The sequence below is a fragment of the Musca domestica genome, unplaced genomic scaffold (assembly GCF_030504385.1).
Source record: "Musca domestica strain aabys unplaced genomic scaffold, Musca_domestica.polishedcontigs.V.1.1 42, whole genome shotgun sequence".
Classification (NCBI taxonomy): Eukaryota; Metazoa; Arthropoda; class Insecta; order Diptera; family Muscidae; genus Musca; species Musca domestica.
This window is the reverse complement of record NW_026712329.1, coordinates 5,156,672-5,177,253: the sequence shown is the minus strand read 5'-3', so window position 1 is coordinate 5,177,253 and position 20,582 is coordinate 5,156,672. Positions and strand designations below refer to the sequence as shown.

Sequence of the window (20,582 nt, the reverse complement as noted above, 5' to 3'; positions counted from 1 at the left end):
TACAGTTCATATTTACGAAATCACCTCCGTATGTCCACACTACACATGAATAACGACCTTAATGCCAAAATTTAAAATTTGAATCATTATCTGTTCAACAAATATAGACTATTTAGGACTTTTCGTGCACTTGTAGTACACATTTCCAAAACCACATCTTTATCACAACCTACTACCAACAGGGACTCCAATACAACATTTCAAAAGTTTAGCTTCATCCGTTCGACCTAAGCCAAACTGTTCTCAATTTGGTACCATTTAGTACAGTTCGCACATTTAATTAAACTAACTTTCCAACCTTGATTTGCATATCAAATTTTAATGTTCACTTTTCGTACACTTTAAGTTCGAATTTCCATAAACCCTTTGGAACTTGCGCACCATAAGTATAATAAGGAAGGGTGCCTGGGAAACTGACCACATGCTTTCGTTTGTAAATTTACTTCAAATTCAATTTTTAATCGGCCATATAATTTCTTAATTAATAAAAATTGGTTTCAAATTTGTTGCCATCTAACAAAATTGGTTTCAGCTGTGCTTACCGCAAGGGATTGTGACGCGTGTTCCATTTCAATAGTATATCAAACAAACCCATGAACATGTCACACAACAACAAAATGTAATGTTGTTGTGTGACATGTCATTGTGTGTGTTGATATTAAATTGTCCTTGAAGTTTGTCATTGCGTTTCTCATTTCACTTATGTCCATTATTTTCAGGTCATTATGTCTAACAAACGATTTAATGTATTTAGAGCACAGATTAGTCCGAGTGGTTTGGTTTGTAAACATTGTGTCATTGTTTTGTCAAAGAGGACTTCCAAGATAAGCGCAAAACAGAAACCCTGTTTGTTCTTTGTCCAGGCTAATCATAAGCCGATTGAGCAAATTTACATGATTTATCACGGTGATCTTCAATGGAAGCAAATGAGAAAGTAACAAAAACAAAATGAATGTACTTAGATCTTGAGAACAATGGGAAAGAAACCCCAGTAATGTTGAGATATTTTTGAGGAAGTTATCAATTAGTTTGTCCATTAACTCCAATTGTGAGAAGTTTTGTGTTAGTAATTTCGAACACACTTAATTTATAGCTAGCTAGAATTTGTTAATTTTGCATATTTCCCTTTGTCCCTTCTGTTGGTTTATCCATCACCCTCCAACACTTCAAAACATTCCTTAGAGACTCTATAGGTACATAAATATCAGCTAAAAATTCCAAGTCGATACATCTATGTCTATACTGCATAAGTAAAATCTAAATGAGGGTCGCACTAGTTAAATTCCAAACTCTAGTCCATACAAAAATGAATTCAACCATGTACAAAAAATGGTTGTTCGCCTATACCCTATCTAATTTCAGCTCTATTCTTTTGCCCAATCCCAAAATTAGTACTATTCAATACTTTTCGTGCAATTAAAGCACACATTTGCGAAACCAAATCCAAATCCATCAGATCCCTTAGTATCAAAATTTGAGGACTCCAGCCCTATCCCTTCACCCAATAACAAATTAAGTAGAATTTTGTACTTTTCGTACAAATATAGTACGCATTACCAAACGACCGCCAAATCTGCGACACAGATACCAACAGTAATCTAAATATTAAATTTCAGAATTTTATCTCTAACCAAGACCAAATATAGTACCATTCAGGACTTTTCGCACACTTATATTACACATTTCCGGAACCACCTTTATATGTCCAGGCTACATATGAACAGCGATCCTAATACAAAATTCCACATACCAACAGCGACCTCAATATCAAAATTTGAGGATTTTAAACATATACCATCCCCCAATACCAAAATTTATACCATTTAGTACTTTTCGAATAATTATAGTACGTATTTGCACAACCATCGCAAGATATCAACAGAGACCTCAACATCAAATTTCAAGATTCCAGCTCTACTCTTTAACTCAAACAAATTTCAAGTTTTTAGCTCGTTCCGTTCTGGTACTATAGTATTCTGTTGACAAATTTGTTGCTGTACCATTTGGAATTTCGAATTTTCAAAACCCCTTAGGTACAGCTAACATGCACTCTATCAGTGACTCTTATTCCAAGTTTAAAATTCTAACTCATTCCGCTTGTCCAATGCAGAGGATTCGATTTTTAGTACATTTTAGTCCTTTTCGTTCCATTTTAGTACGTATTGCCAAAAACCCAGCCTTTAACCGAACACCGAAACCTGGAAAAACTTCCAGTCAAAGTAAGGGGCAAGGACAAATATGGTGTTCTGCTTTACTACGTTTAACTCAATTCACACATATTTACTAGAACCCCGTCCGCGTTCTTTCGAATTATTTGACAATAATTGTGCATGTACTGTATGCATTTAATAAACTAAAATAGGACGTTTTGCAAATAAATACAGTAACAGGTTCTGTACGTCAGCTGAAAAAAAAAATATTCTTTGTGTGGGGCATAGTAGATAGTAAATTGTCTTAGTTCATAAATTAACAAATATTTTATTCAGCTTATTAAATCCAATATTTCCCCCTCAATAGAACCCTATCAATCACAGATTTTATCTTAAACAAATTTCGAACAAAAACATCTAATGACTTTTGCTGGAGAGAATATTTTTCGCAAAAAATAATTCTTTCACGTAAAAAAATGGTTCATACATACATATGTAGGTACATAAAGATACAGATTTAAAATTAAAAATTTATTTAAACTGGCTTATGAAAATTTACTCAAGATAAGGACATCGGCAAACAATGGGACTACCGCCCCTAATCCTAGGGCGCTGCGTATTTAAATAAATTACTCAACATTATTTGAATACCATTGGATTTGGGAACATATGTTCTTTGAACTAGGCTTTCACAATGATCCTGGGATTTTCAAATAAACACTGAGCAACAAAGAAAGACAAAATGAACATCATTTTTCAGCGGTCATCGTTTGCGGTAATCAGCAACAACCACTACAAGGTATGTGGCTGACTGTAATGGGATGTATAAATGCTTGAGCGAAGTACATGCGATATGTTTTGGATAGGTGTGTGTAATTTGATAGTTTCTGTTTTGAAAACAGTCACGAATACAAGCACTCCAGTTATGTGTAGAACGACATGAAAATACTTTTCCATACTTTTTTTCTATTTGTTTACAAACAACACCACCGATTTTAACAATTGATACATCCGCTTGAAGATGTTTTGTGGCAATATTTTTGCTTTATATTTCGTAAATTATATTATTTTAACAATATTAGTTGTTTGCGCCAATGCGGGGAAAAGGTGGAAATACAAACAAACCAAATCTAGAGATAAAAAACTCCGACAAAGTCAAACGCCATAATTTTTACATTTTTTTAAATTTTATTGAATGAAAGCAAAAAATGTCGGAAATTGCACCAAATTTTAGAATAAGTTTAGATTTGTTCGAATTGGTCATCTTTGGCACGAATTATGGCTTTCAAGCGGACAATGAAACCGTCACACGCTGCCCGAATGTTGCTCTGCAGTATTTTGGCCCACTTGCTTGAGGTGACCGACACTTTGGCATTTTTTAGTGCCAACCTTGCTTTCTAAAATACTCCAGACACAATAGTCCGAAAACTTTAAGTCCTGTTGGAATGTCCAAGGTCTGCGGCCAAATGTTTGCGTGTCCAAAGCTTTAATACACCCTTCAGAACATTTTCGCGATAATATTCAGCAATTATTTTGATGCCACGGTCGATTAATACGAGCGGAGAGCGACCATCGGCTGTTGTGGCGGACCACACCATCACCATGGCCGGCGCTTGAGTTCTAATGACCAAGCGAAGGCAGCGTTCGAAATAAAGAGTACACAAACATAGCGTACTGTACCGGTAGAGAATCACTATAAAATTTTAGCGGTAGTGTACCGGTACACTACTACTAAAAAATATTTTAGTGATACTGTACTGGAACACAACGATGATCGTAGTGTACCGCAGTCGGAGCTCTAAAAAATCGTAGTGTACCAGGAGAGACCGAACATTTGTTTAATCGTCATTGAATTATACTATGATGAAAAACATGGACTTTATGGGGTCTCTAACGCACAATTTAAATTACAAAAAAAATAATTCCCACCTTATGATAATGGAAGTAAAAGAGTAATTATCTTTGACTATTCTGAAATCATTTTACCCTTAATTATGAGTTGGACCAAACGAAGCACGGTATTCTAAACTTTGGAAATACAAATTCCAAATTACAGCTCATTTGAATGGAAAATCAATACCAAAAATTGAGCTAAGATTTCTCATGGGACTATTATAGATGTTCTTTATCATATAGGTTTTTAACACTCAACAAGTAAAAAAGCTGTAATTTCGGCCGGGCCGAACTTTGAATATTTGTACCATTTTGTACCATTTGGTACAAATTTGGCATTTTTCAAAAAATTAAAATCCATTAAAAATTCTGTTAAAATATTAAAAATACTGAATGTCTTAAAAATACCGAATGCGTATGCATACCTGCACTTTTGTCATAAAGTTTTGTCACAAGACAATTTTCTGGCATAGGCTTTAGTATCCATTACGAACTTCAAATACAAAATTTGAAATAATTCCGGTAAATAGTGTCGCTAAAATTATCAAAATACCGAATATTGCGAAGTACCGTTATATGGGGGCTATACGAAGACGTGGACCTGCACAGACAATTTTCAGTCATAGGCTGTAGTATTCATTACGAGCTTCAAATACTAAAATTAAAATAGTTCCGGTAAATAATGTCGCTAAAATCATCAAAATACCGAAAATCGGAGGGTACCGTTATATGGGGACTATACGTAGACGTGGACCTACATGGCCCTTTTCCTGTTTTAGGCTGTAGTATCCATTACAAACTTCAAATACCAATTTTGAAACAATTCCGGGTGGGGTCTAAAAAGGGTATTTCGAGTTGTTACAAACGGAATGACAAACTTAATATACCCTCCATACTATGGTGGAGGGTATAAAAATAAGATCAGGCTTTTAAAAATATCTAACACTGAACAGTAGGTAATTTTTGCCATGAATATTTATTTCTATTTTGAAATTTTTATGGAGTCATTACTTATTATAAAAATTATTACTTATAGTCAGATCCGTGATTTACTGAGTTTCAAAAAATATGCATTTAAGACTAAAAGTACGGGACGGCAACGTGGACCGGGCCAGCTAGTATAAAATAAAACAATTAAGCAAAGGCCATAATCGGGCGGGGCCGACCATTTGATACCCTAAAACACTACAATTTGCGGTTAAGTTTCTGCAGATCTAAAACCCTCCTGACTAGAATGAAGATTCCACTATGGAACATCCCATAATCATATAAGCAAATGTTGAACATAATTGCTCCTCTTTTGGAATGATCATCATATTTTATGATGATTGTTCATAGATCTGGAATCAATCACTAAAAACGCATCGGTATTTTACGAAATAGATATTCCTACTACGTCAAATACCCAATTCGGCTAATTCGGTATGGCGTTACAACACCAACAATTCTGCGATCCTAAAATATATTTGAGTGAAATGTTTTTCGCCTGCTTCATTCTGTTTGGAAGCTAGAGTGGTTTTCACAGACGTGAAGTTAGAATTAAGCGAGGAGTAAAGTTAAACGGAATGCCAAATTTAATATAGGGTAAGTGTGCCTAAGTTCGGCATGTCCCAGTAGTCGGCACTTTTTATTTTTAAGCCCAAAAAAATGAAACTATTATAACTAAATGTATTTTATTTACTTCAAATATATTGTCAGCTATCTTTGTACACAATTTCGCTAAGAAAAGATGATTTATTCTAATAAAAATTAAATTTTTGTCTGTGAAGGTCCTCAACAATCCAAATTCTTAAGAAAAGTACAATAAAGACGTCGAATAAGTTTAACTAAACAAAAAATATTATATTTTAATGAATTAATTTATTATTATTATTAATTATTCTTACCAAAAAATTGGTATGCCGACTGTTGGAACATGCTATACCGACAATTAGCAAGTGGTGCCGACTACTGGCAAAAAGCATTGTTTTAATAAAATTACAAATTTATGAAATTTAATAAAAAGTTATTAAAACTTTTATTATTGCAAAAACTATACAAAATTTCGAATCTGAATAAATTAACATTGTAATAATTGAAAAGTTCCACTCAGAATGGTGAGCGATTAAAAACGCGAAAATCCTAAAAGTGGCGACTGTTGGTACACTTACCCTATCCTTCATAGAATGGTAAAATATATAATTATATTCAGTGCAATTAATGTTTTCTAATCTATATTTCCATGCAATATTCTTCGATATTTCTTTTAGGGTATTTTTGTAAATATAATTATTTTTATACCCTCCACCATACTATGGAGGGTATATTAATTTTGTCATTCCGTTTGTAACTCCTCGAAATACTCATGTCAGACCCAACAAAGTATATATATTCTTGATCAGCGTAAAATTCTAAGACGATTTAGCCATGTCCGTCTATCTGTCTGTGTGTCTGTCTGTCTGTCTGTCCGTCTGTCTATCTGTCTGTCTGTTGTAATCACGCTATCTTTCGAACAAATTTTTGCAGACGTGTATATTTTGCCAGTAGGCAGGTTAAGTTCGTACATGGACCATGTAGGTCCAAGTTATCATATAGCCCCCATATAATGGTACCTCCCGATATTCGGTATTTTAATGATTTTAGCGACATTATTTAACGGAATTGTTTGAAATTTGGCATTTGAAGTTCGTAATGAATACTACAGCCTAAGACAGAAAATTATCTGTGCAGGTCCACGTCTTCGTATAGCCCCCATATAACGGTACCCCCCGATATTCGGTATTTTGATGCTTTTAGATACATTTGTAACTTCGAATGCAGCCCTATTACCGTTTTTAACATACATTATAAACAGATTTTTCTTCAAGTTTCGCGTTTAAATATTGTGATAACTTATGACAAAAGTTGCCTATGCAGGTCCACGTCGTCGTATAGGCATTCGGTATTTTTAATATTTTAACAGAATTTTTAACGGATTTTATTATTATTATTATTATTATTTTTTTTTTTTTTTAAATTGCCAAATTTGTACCAAATGGTGGAGGGTATTTAAAGTTCGGCCCCGCCGAACTTACAGCTTTTTTACTTGTTTATAAATAAATTGAAATAGTTCCTAAAAAAACTTATTGTATTCTCTTAAACAAAAGGGACAACAAATGACATATTGTGGTCTCTGGGAAACGGAACACATGTAAAAAACATGTTTATAAAATTCAAATTATTAAAAGTTCATAAAATGTTCCATGTTCCACTAATGGCAGAAGAATACAGGTAGATGCATCAACACTTGCTAACATTGATTTCTCCAAAATTTTAAAAAATTTCTACAAAAATAAAATTATTTTTAAATACTTTCTTATACGATGCATGCTTTACAATAAATCTAGCTAATTTAAATAATTTGTATCACCAGCTGTGTTGATGCGGCTACCAGTATTATTTTGTCAATGTTCCACTTTAGTAGTATCACAAACAAGCCCATACAATAACAAAATGTAAAATCACTTTCTGTGGTATTAGCTTGTCCTTCCTTTTATGGTCAATCTATCTTTTTCAAATCACGCCATTATGTACAACAAACTATTAAAAATATTTAGAGCACAAATTTGTGTGAGTTGGTTGGTTTGGCCGAAAAATGGCTCATGAGCTGAACATATAGCAATATTTCATTCGGTAAATATTAAAAAATGAGCTCGGAGTAAAGCCATTGAAATTCCAAAAAGTGCAAGAACTTACACCTCAACAGAAAGAAAATAGTCTCAAAAGAGCTAAAAAGTTGCTTCGCTTGGCCGAAAGTACTGCCGAATTTGGTTTTCTCCGATAAGAAAACATTCGTTGTTTAGCAAGTTGTAAACAAACAAAATTATCGTGTTTACTTGCCAAAGAGGTCAGCTGAAAATGTGCACCTTCGGTTGGCCCCTAGAAATCAATCGCCGGCCATGGTGATGGTATGGACCTCCATAACTGCCGATGGCGGCTCTCCGCTCGTATTAATCGACCGTGGCATCAGTATAAATGTCGAATATTATCGCGAAAATATTCTATAGGATGTATTAAAGCCTTCGGCACGCAAACATTTTGGCCGCAGACTTTGGACATTCCAACAGGATTCACCACCATCAGCTCGCGCCACCCAAGAATGGTTACAAAATGAGGTTCCTCGCTTCGTTTCCTGTGCACAATAGCAACCGGAATGGGCCAAAATACCGCAGAGCAATATTCGGGCAGCATGTGACGTTTCATTGGCCGTTTGAAGGCCATAATCGTGCCAAAGTTGACCAATTCGAACAAATCTAAAGTTATTCTAAAATTTTATGCTACTTCCGACATTTGTTGCATTCATTCAATAATATTTAAAAAAAATTTAAAAATTATGGCTTTTGACTTTGTTGCAGTTCTTTTATCTCACCCTGTAAGCTATGGCTCCCATACAAATGTTTCATCCAATTTGATTTTTAAGTCCCCCACAGAAATAATATAAGATATTATATACAGACTCTACAAAACTTTTATCAAGATTGGTTCAGATTTCCATATAGCTCCCATATACAATAATCCGATTTTAGGTTTATTGCTCACCAAATTTGTAATAACAGGCCAAATTTGTTGGATGTTGGCAATAGGAACAAGTATGTAAACCGGTTGAAATATAGCTGCAGCTCTCATGTATATGTTTAATCCTATATCATCTGGTGTAGGACATCAAATAGTCGACTCCGATGACTATCGTCCTTTCCTTACTGGTTATTTAATGTAAATGATTGGTATATAATGTTAATTAAATTAATTTTCAATTCAGATTATAATAAATATAACAAGTTTTGACTAAATTCAAAATGTGCTCTCAACAATAATATTTTTTTACTTGTTGAGTTTGTCTGTTAAGACAAATATCATATGCTATTTATTCATTGCGGCCCACTCCACTTTTGTTCTATTTTCTTATTAATTTAATATATTTAGTGGGACAAGTTGTTATGATTCTTTCAGGTGGTGAACACTCTTTAATCATTTAATTACAACAATTCACCACCTTAAATATGGTGGATCTAAAAGAACTATTGCATACTTTCAGGCGGAAACAATAACGAAGAAGATTCACAATTCGATGAAAATAAACAACCTCTCTGGTGTTATATTTCACACATGGTAGAAAAATACAGGTAGATGCATCAACGCTTGGGAGCATTGATATGTCAAAATTTTTTAAATTTCTTTTCAAATATAAGTAGATTTTTATATGTTATCTTGTACGACGTAATTCGGAGTATATTATAATACTCTCTTTTCAACAATTTTTACAAATTTAAATAGGTTTTCTTTCAACATTTTCAATTCCAAATTTGGCTTGACAGTTCATTGTCCCAGCAGCTGTGTCGATGCATCTACCTATATTCTTCTACCATGATTTCACATCTAAAATTAAACAAATCGACGGTTATATTAAACATCAATAAAAAAATGTCTTTGTATTCTAAATTCATTTCCAGACTGTTGATAAAACGAGTTACAAATATGCTTTTTAAACAATTCCCGTTTATTTTTAAAATAAACACTTCTTTTGTGATATTGATATTCCAAGAAATTGAATTTTATTAATAATGAAACATTTAGGTATTATTCATATACAAATCGTTTTAATTGAAAGAAGGAGGGTTTGGGAGATTTTCTTCCTTTCAACATTCCATAGAAAAATTGCTCCACATTGTGTAACCGCAAAATGCATGCAATTAAATGTAATTATAGTCCACTGGTGGACACATCCATGAAGTCCGCTAAATAGTAATTGTTTCAGAACGTAAAACGACATTATTGGGAGTTTCCGGAAACTTTGGTATTATAAAGTTATACCATAAAAGGGTGGTTACATAGAGTTTGTTTGTTCAACCATTTGACCCTGAGAAACTGAAGGTGAGAATAGCTTTCAGACTAAAAGTAAAAGCGGTTAAATGAATTGTTTTTCATCGGTCATATTTATTTTATCGGCCATATTTGAATTTTTATTGTGCCTTCAATATTTGATATTTATACTCTCAGCCATATGGTCGAAGAGGGTATTTATTAAACGTGTCTCATCGAAATAACAGTCGTAGACCCCAGGTCTCTTTGGACCAAATCCGTTTCAGGCCACTTGGTGTAGATCTAGGGGTGTCCGTCCGTATCTCTGGCTGGGCCGGTGAATTTTAATTCTGCTTTCAATTTTTGCTATTTATAACCACAGCCATATGGTCGAAGAGGATATTTATTATTTCATGCGGCCAAAACGTGTCTCATCGAAATAACAGTCGTAGACCCCAGGTCTCTTTGGACCCCAGGTCTCATGATAACTCTCGAAAGGAGTTTCCGATATGGTCCAATCTAGGTACATCGTGATATTATTATCAAACTTAGATTGAGTTCAGAGATGGACAAAACTGGTCCTCACCTTCTGGTACCTCTCCCACAAAGGTCAACATTCTGAATAGCCAAATCAATTTCAAATTTCACGCATCCCAATATTGCTACCAAAACAATATCCTCCACAACGGCTCCGATTCATCTAAGCTTCGCGCATTCCAATATTTCCACTAAAATAAGATGTGGTGTGAAGATGGAATATACCGGTTCACTCCTTCTGGGTCCGTCCTATAAAGGGTAACAATCTTGAATAATCATAATGTAAGTCAATATATATGTAAACAAAAAGACATTGTCTGAGGGTATATATCTGTCATCATCTGATCTAACATTTGATCATAGATCTAACATTTGACAAAGTCCACGTATAACGGATTTTTATTTTTTTAATATGGAGTTCTAGTATCTGTGCTAATCGCACCGAGATACGTTTCCATGATCCTCATGAAGAGCTTATATACAATTAACTTGTTATTTTATTTTTACTATTCCTAATACTTTGACATTTCTATAATAAATATTCCAAATTTTCTTAAGAAAAACTGGAACAATAATTAAAGACTTTCGTAAATTATGGCTTGTTGTAAAAACGTCCCCGGTGAGGATCGAGAATTTCGTCCAAATTATTCATTCAAAGCTTTGAGTGAAAAGTTTTACGCTCGTCATGACAACATCGACTCGGTGAGCAGTCGTTTAACGCGACTTCCTTATTTTGAAGCAGAAATTGAAAAACGAATGAACTATGATGCCCGCAAGCGTTATTATGCTCCCATTACTGAAAACCAAACCTATGGGTGGCTCGAATATTTAGCTGAAAGATATACCGGTCTTGATGGGGAGATTTTAATGCACCAGTTAACAAGCGACGATGTGATGAAGATGGAAAAAGAAATCGCCATAGATGTAATACGAGAAAAACAATTAATGAAACTATAAAGTGATGACAGAATCGGACGATATAGCTATCTTGACGCTCGTCTCTGTGGAGATCTGGTGAAAAAATTTTAATTAATTGTATGGACTAATTTTTCAGACGAATAAAATCAGATTATAAATTCGTATAAATTTCTGAATTACTATCTAGGTGTTCTCAATTTATGCTAGTAAAGAAAGGTCAGAAGTCTGGCGGGGCCTACACCACTATTCATATTTAGTAGGGCTTCTCGTAACAAATAAACATTTATTTGGGGATTTTTGTAATCTGCAGAAACTAATATAGGTATATATGGGAGCTATATTTACATTTGAACCGATTAATCCTTGAGCCAAACAAAGGATTTGTGGTAACTTTCAACCCAATCGGACAATAAATGCGACCTGTACTTTGTTTACAAAAAAAAAAAAAAAAAAAAAAAACAAGTAAAAAAGCTGTAATTTCGTCCCGGTCGAACTTTGAATACCCTCCACCATTTGGAACAAAGTTGTAAATTTTCAAAAAAATAAAATCCGTTAAAAATTATATTAAATCCTAATAAAAATACCAAATGTAGCCGTTATAGTAGGGTTATAGGGTTTTACGACGACGTGGACCTGCATCATCAAAATACCGAATATAGGGAGGTATTATATGGGGTCTATACCAAAACGTGGTCCTGCATAGGCAATTTTCTGTCACAGACTGTAGTTTCCATTACGAACTCTAAATACGTAATTTGAAACATTTCCGCTTAATAATGTCGCTAAAACCATCAGAAAAATACCGAATATCGGTAAGTGCCGTTATATGGGGGCTATATGAAAACGTGGACCTACATGGGCCATTTACGAACTTAACCTGCCTACTGGAAATATAAATATGTGTGTAAAATTTTAGCCTTCTATCTCCATTCGTTCGAAAGATAACGTAAATACAACAGACAGACAGACGGACATCGCTAAATCATCTGATATGAGTATTTCGAGGAGTTACAAACGCAATGACAAAGTTAATATACCCTCCATAGTATGGTGGAGGGTATAAAAAGTGCAAGAACTTACAGCGCAACAGTCAGCTGAAAATGTGCAACTTCGGTTGGCCACAAGAACTCAAGCGCCGGGCATGGTGATTGTGTGGGCCGCAATAACAGCCGATGGTCGCTCTTCGCCCGTATTAATCGATCGTGGCATCAGAATAAATGCCGAATATTATCGCGAAAATATTCTATAGGATGTATTAAAGCCTTGGGCACGCAAACATTTTGGCCGCAGACCTTGGACATTCAAACAGGACTTAGCACCATCGCACTCAGCACGCTCCACACAAGAATGGTTACAAAATGAGGCTCCTCGCTTCATTTCCGGCGCACAATGGCGACCAAAATTTCCGGATACCAAACCGTTGAACCATTGTGTCTGGAGTATTTTGGAAAGCAATGTTGGCACTAAAAAAAGCTAAAGTGTCGATCACCTCAAGAAAGCGCTTCACCGGGAATGGGCCAAAATACTCCAGAGCAACTTTCGGGCAGCATGTGACGGTTTCATTGACCGTTTGAAGGCCATAATTCGTGCCAAAGCTGACCAATTCGAACAAATTTAAACTTATTCTAAAATTTTATGCTATTTCCGGTATTTTTTGCTTTCATTCAATAAAATTAAAAAAATGTAAAAAGCCTCCGTCAAATTTGTTGAAAATCGATTCAGGCTTCAATATAGTTCCAATATTGTGACTACTCTAAAGCCATGATACGCATTCAAATAATGTTTATAGTTGATATGAGCTTCTTCAAATAAATTCCCAAACAAATAATGATGTAGGGTATCATATAGTCGGCTTCGCCCGACTTTTCACCTTTACTTACTGATTTTGTTTTATGTGGGAGCGTTTCCGAGGCACTCCTGTTTTGAAAAATTAGAGTGGAAGTCGAAATGCTCAATATAGAGCAAGATTTTGCTCTAAGAGTGAAATGGATGTTATTTTGAAAAATAAAAACTTCCCATCCCTGTGTGTAGTTTAGAACTCTGAACCCCCATCCCAATACCAATACAGAAAAAACACAAAACCATTTCTCTTACAAATTTCAAAACTACACCCCAAATTCTTTCTTTTTAACCGAAATATTTATCAATAATTAACAAAAGAAATTATTTAAAGAAAACTTGACAAAACAAAAAAAAAACTATTGCTCATTATTATTTTTACAATCGAAGAGAGAGTGCGTGTTGAAAGAGCAACAGAACTAAATAAGAGCATGAAAAATATTTCAATAAAGAATATTTGAACATTTAAACAACCAGTCGGTCACTCGCAGCAACAAATATAACTAAACTGGAAACGTTCGAATACGTTCAGTTGAGTTTGAATTCTTGTTGTGTTCGGAAGTAACATACGGAAAATAGAATAAAATATAGCTAAACTATATAGAAGATATTAACCCAATTTTGTTTTGTTTATCGAGAAAAGATAACAAAAAACGAAACAAATATTTGTCAACACGAGTTTTAATAAAGAATTGTTTAAGAGTTTTAAAAGCCTTTTTGCAGAACATTAAAAGTAAACTAAGAACAATATGACTTGTGATCAATATTTAACCTTCAATAATGGCATGAAAATGCCGGCTTTAGGCTACGGCACCTGGCAAGTAAGTATTATTTTGCATGTTTGAATAAGTTTGATTATTGTTGGCAGGTGGGCGATGACTTTTCTTAAATTAGATATGGCACAAAATTGAAAAAAATATACAAATCTAGCACCATTAAAGGGCCTTCATCTTCTACCTTTAAAAGGTTTTTGTGTATAAAGATATATTTTCCCTCCACCATAATATGCAGGATAAATTAAGATTGTCATTCCGTTTAAAAAATATACATTTTAGACTTCTGCTATTGATAAAGGTCCACATTTTGGTATAGCCCCCATATAACTGTACCTGCAGATTTAAGGTCCTTTGGCAGGTTTGGTCCCAATTTGAACCCAAATTTGCTGTAAATTAGTAGTGGTTGGGGTTCCAGTACTTAGAAACATCCTTACATAAAACTATCCATATTGGTCCAAGTTTTGGTACAGTCCCCATATAACTGTACCTTCAGATATTCGCTAATTTGAGGATTTGTATAACACTTTTCACCGAAAAAATTCAAACATGGAATTTGAAGTTTATAATGGGTTCTACAACCTGTGACGGAAAATTGGCTATATTCGGAATTTTGATGAATTTGGCGACATTAGTCACCGGAATTGTATTAAATTTCATGTTCGATGTTCCTAATGGATACAACAGTCTATGACAGAAATATACATATGCATAACCAGTCATTTTCAACGCAGTTTTTTTTTAATTTATAAATTCTTTCTAAACCGTGGAGGATATTCGGCTTTTCATACTGCTTTTTCACTTGTGAATATTTCTGTTGTCGAAGCTCTTAAAGAACGTAATAAAAACAAAAGAATACATCATTATTGGTCGTCCCATTTTATCACGAAAGTGTGAACAACACTGACACTTTCTACACCTCAATCAGATGTTATTGATGGGATGGGTACAGGTAGATGCATCAACATAACTATTTCTTAATGAGAAAATTATGTATGAAAACCTTTTGGGTGCCCAGTGTTAATGTTATAACCGGTTTTGGCTGACAAGATGATGTTGAGCTCAGAATTAGGTCGTACTTACAGACAGAGGTGGGTGCACGATCATCAAGTGCACACACATAAAGACACAAGCTGAGATTTTTAATGTTAACACAAAACCTGTTTGAGAGAATTTTCCATTGAGTAGATTAAATTACAGTTGTAAAATTGTGACGTTTTCTGACTCTGTTGCAGGGATGGGATGTGGGAATTGTGAATTTAAAACAAGTTAAAAAGTATCAGTCGATTTTGCCGACAGATGTACAGGGTGAGATAAAAAACTGCAACAAAGTAAAACGCCGTAATTTTTACACTATTTTTACAATTTTGAATGAAAGCAAAAAATGTCGGAAATAGCATCAGATTTTAGAATAATTTTAGATTTGTTCGAATTGGTCACCGTTGGCACGAATTGTGGCCTTTAAATGGCCAATGAAACCGTCACATGCTGCCGAATGTTGCTCTGGAGTATTTTGGCCCATTCCCGGCGAATCGCTTACTTGAGTGCTAATCTTGCTTTCCAAAATACTCTAGACACAAAGGCCCAACGGATTGTTATCCGGCGATTTTGGTGGTCATTGTGAGCTGGAAATGAAACGAGGAACCTCATTTTGTAACCATTCTTGGGTGGCGCGTGCTGAATGCGATGGTGCTGATTCCTGTTGGAATGTCCAAGGTCTGCGGCCAAAATGTTTGCGTGCCCAAGGCTTTAATGCACCCTCCAGAATATTTTAGCGAAAATATTCGGCATTTATTCTGATCCCACGGTCGATTAATACGAGCGGCCCACACCATCACCATGAGCGGCGCTTGTGTTCTGGTGGCCAATCGAAGGTGCACATTTTCAGCTGACTGCTGGACAACGAATGTTTTCTCATCGAAGAAAACCAAATTCGGCAGTTCACTACTTTCGCCAAGCAAAGCAACTCTTTCGCTCTTTTAAGTCTATTTTCTTTCTGTTACGGTGTAAGTTCTTGCACTTTTTTTGAATTTCAATGGCTTTACCCCGAGCTCATTTTTCAATATTTACCGAATGGAATATTGTGATATGTTCAGCTCACGAGCCATTTTTCGGCCACTGCGACACGAGTTTCGGTGAAGACACTATGAAGTGATGCATTTATATCACCTGATAATCTGAAACGCTACAATACTAATTTAATTGGGAAATGGTACCGTTATATTGGGGTTGTGCCTTAATGGAAACTAACACACCGAAGTAGTAGTAAATTTGAAAATACATATTTTGTGAACAGTTTGCATGAACAGGTGGGTAAAAATAGATACCTTACAGCATAATTTCAAAAAGTTACGAATTAAAAATTGCTGTACATTTAAACAGGAAAAGTTAAATGTATTGCAACCAATTGGTATTTCTAATATTCGCACACATTTCTTACAATTATTTTGGCAGTACTTTTACTGTGGCGCCCAATATGGAGTACATACAACAAAAATTACTTACAAATAATAATATCTTATTAAATTAGCCATATATAGTGATATTTATAGTTATACACTTTGTGGCGCCCAACTCGTGGCACAAAAGAGGAATTTTATAATTGCCTATTAATTTTTACAGCGCCTGTTCCAACATGCCGCCTACACAGATTGGTTACTATTAATAGAAATATGTTTTATATTGTTATCATATCAATTGTCATTGCGTGGCGCCCAACTTAGGCATTAAATCGCACGATATAGGCGGCTTACGGAACGGGGAAAAAACTTTCGACGAACCCACCTCTCAATAAGTCCATTGTTACGCTTTCTGTTTGGCATGTGTCTCTGTCTTGTTGTGCACAAAAAGTTGTATATCATTCACCATAGCGATCACGATTCACAGTTACGTTACAATTTGCAGCATCTTTGAAGAAATGCGGTCCAATGATGTTATCACCAAACTGTGACTTTTTCTTCACTCCGAAATCGACAATTCGTCTTATTTACCCATTGAGACAAAAATTAGTTTCGTCGCTGAACACTATTTCCTAACAGATCGCCATTTTTGAAAATAAAATTCAACGATTCAAGGAGTTGTTATTTTGTTAGACGTTTCATGGTGAAATTATAGATCAAACTAAAGATGTTCGAGAGTTAACAAATAATAGCTACAAAATCACTCTTTATAACATAAACCAACAGGTGTGTAGACAATTTAAAATCTGATAAATTATGTGTTGTCAAATTGCACAAAAATAAGAGGCGTTTACGCATTTTTATATCCTAACTACAATTTGGTAAAAAACCATTACAATTACCTACATTTCATATTCCTAACAGCAGGTCCCTTTAAAACGCTACTTTGCAAACAATTTATTTACGTAATAATTATATGCCGAGTAACTATGTTTTCTCATATAGTATATATTTACACGACAAATACAAAGTATGGCATAAATTACAACGTGTTGGTCAGTCCTTCCACAATGCCAAGTTCATCGAGAAAGAGACATTACTCAGCTCAACTAAAGTTCGATAAATAATTGAGTATTCGTGACAAATGTGGTCGTCACCTGCTGTTATTTATAAAAAAATGTTATACGTCTGAAAGCTAAAACTTGTATAAATGTAATCTGTTGAATTTGTACGTATGTATGTATATCGGTGCAATGGTATACACTTGCATAGATGTATATAACGAATATTTAATTAGAAAAAAGAAAAGAAATGTGTTATTAATTCTAACTATTTTTTGTTAATTATTCCATGAGCTACTGATAGTTAAAGATAATATTTATAAAATCTGGATGGAAAATTCATGGAATACTAAAGCAATTTTTTCAAAGTTTTACTGAATTATTAGATTGAAGACAATTGCAATGCACAATTGCAATTATTAAATTGATTACTTTGGCTCCAATACAATCCTTAGTATCTTAAATTCGAAATAAAATCTATATATACTATGTAAATGGAAATCATTTAATCAAGATTTGGCATAAATCGATTTAATATATGTAAAATTTAACAAGTCATTTCATTTTGCCAATATATGTTTAACTTTAAAGGCCCGTGTCATAACAATGTAATTTCTTTTTTTCCGCTAAGAATTGTTCTTTGTAAGAAAACTATAAAGACTAAATAGACAGCATTCTCGTAATCAGCTAATTTGTCAAAATAAGGTGAGAATGTGTCAGATAAGGCTGGGTTTAAAACCTACTAAATATGATACTAAATCTGGAACAGTTTATTTTAGGGTGAACGGATGAAGCTGAAATAAAGAGGTGGTCTTGGAAATGTGTATTAAATGGTACAAATTTGGAATTGAGTGAAGAGAAGGGACAGAGCTGAAATAATGAAATTTGGTATAGATGTAACCAGCGCCCAACGTCAACAGCTAATTTAATACGTGTATCTTATACTCATAAAACATTGAGGAGAATTGTTGAACTATAGAATTAGAAATAATGTATTCCTTAGTATGTCCTCTGTGGTTCCCAACATAACTTATTAATCTGTTAACTGATTAGCAACTTACTAAAACTGGAGGAAAATTTTGGAATTGTTCGAAAACTTTGTAAACTATGGCGCCCAACTTTGAAATACAATGTTTTTCCAATTGCATACATATTAATTTATTATTCTCCTTTTTTAAGGCGCCAGACGATGAAGTTGAAACGGCTTTACATTTTGCCCTAGAAGCTGGCTACAGGCATATCGATACAGCCCCGGTATATATGAATGAAAAGGCTATCGGACGTGTTCTCAAAGAATGGTTAGATTCGGGTCGTGTCAAACGTGAGGAGTTGTTTATTACCACAAAGCTACCACCGCCAGGTAAGAAGAGTAGAAATCGATGGAACTGCACTACTATTTACTTCCACATTTTCGGTTTGTAGCCAATGTTCCCGATTATGTTGAGCCAACATTGCGTAACTCCTTGGCCGACTTGCAATTGGATTATATCGATTTATATTTGATACACACCCCGTTTGGTGTTATGATGGAAAATAACGATTTCAAGCGTGATGAAAATGGACTTATTGTCGTGGATCCTACCACAGATCATATTGCCGTTTGGAAGGTAAGATATCGATATATAGTTCCAGATTGTAACTAAAATGTGTTGTTTTGTTTTCAATATTAGAAAATGGAGCGACTATTAGATTTGGGTTTGGCCAAATCAATTGGCATTTCCAATTTCAATCAGAAACAAATCCAAAGGGTTTTGGATAACTGCACAGTTAGGCCAGCAAATTTACAGGTAAGAACAGATTTGATTCAAGCTGTGCTCAACGATTAAACACACCTTTCCCCAGATTGAACACCACGTCTATTTGCAACAACCCGAGCTAATTGATTTTTGCAAAACAGAAGGCATTACCGTAACCGCTTATTCACCACTCGGTTCCAAGGGTATTGCCAATCTTAACAAAATGGCTGGCGTTGAGAGGGAGTTGCCGGATCTTATGGATATTCCAGAGGTAAAAGAAATTGCTGAGGCCCATGGCAAAACACCGGCCCAAGTTCTACTTCGATGGATATTGGATAGCGGCGTGGCAGCCATACCGAAAAGCACCAATGCCAAGCGTCTGAAAGAGAATTTAGACATTTTCGATTTCAATCTGACCGACGAAGAAATGGAGAAAATGAAATCTCTGGATGCCAATGTACGCATCTGTGATTTTAAATTTTTCCCAGGGTAAGGAGATCAATATATATTTTTAAATACTTTTACTTCCATTGTTTCTTTTTACAGTGTGGACAAACATCCTGAATTCCCATTTTAAGGTCTCTCGAGAAGTTTTTACATTTATTGAAATCTGTATTTTACTTGTAGCTGATATCCACAATTTGCTTCGTATTGCAAGCTTGAAATGTTAAAGAGTATTTTTTTAATTAATTTATAATTTGCCCTCAATAAAGTGTTCGAAAAATTGTTTGAAATTTTAGTGATCTAATAATTTCTTAGAGTAATAGGACAGACCATTCGGTTCTTTGTAGTTTGAAAACGTTATACTATTTTACATTTTTTTTAATAATCTTGGTTCCCTTGTCTAAAAAACTAGTAAAATTTGCGGGAAGAATGAAGAGAGTACACACAAATACGGCGTTCTCTTTTATTACTTTTTATGCCTCCACCATAATATGGAGGGTATGTTAAGCTTGTTGTTCCGTTTGTAACACCTCGAAGTATGCATTTGAGGCACCACATTTAGCGATGTTCGCCCGTCTCTCTGTCAGTCCGTAAGTGGAACTCACTCTAGCTTCCGAACGAAATGAAGTAGGTTGATAATGTTTTACTCAGATGTTTAATATGTCAGCAGGACTTTTGGTATTGAAAATGGGCTATATAAGTCATCATTTTGGTATAGGCCCCATATAACTGTACCGACAAATTTAAGGTTTTACAGGTGTTTCAGTTACAATTTTAACCCGAATTTCCTCCAAGTTGGCAGCGTGTATCCCATATATAAGAAACATCTTTGCATAGAACTATTAATATAGGTCTATGTTTAGGTATAGTCCCATATAACTGTGCCTCCAGATTTTCCATGTGTTAATGATTCATGGCACAGTTTTCACCGGACAAAAATTTTCTGTACAAGTCCTTTTAAGTTCTGAATTAGGAGTTCGTAGTGGGCACTGCTTCCTATGACAGAAAATTGCAA

At 34.7% G+C, this 20,582-nt stretch overlaps 1 protein-coding gene across 1 annotated transcript; it reads left to right on the top strand.

The window, feature by feature from the left end:
- Positions 1-13,673: 13,673 nt before the first annotated feature.
- Positions 13,674-19,857, top strand: LOC101897237 (aldo-keto reductase family 1 member A1). The gene is made up of 6 exons (XM_005186023.4): positions 13,674-13,975; positions 18,567-18,747; positions 18,810-18,994; positions 19,058-19,174; positions 19,230-19,612; positions 19,670-19,857. Exons 1-6 carry the CDS (start codon positions 13,904-13,906, stop codon positions 19,698-19,700), a joined length of 969 nt encoding a protein of 322 aa, XP_005186080.1. The 5' UTR covers positions 13,674-13,903; the 3' UTR covers positions 19,701-19,857.
- Positions 19,858-20,582: the final 725 nt, after the last annotated feature.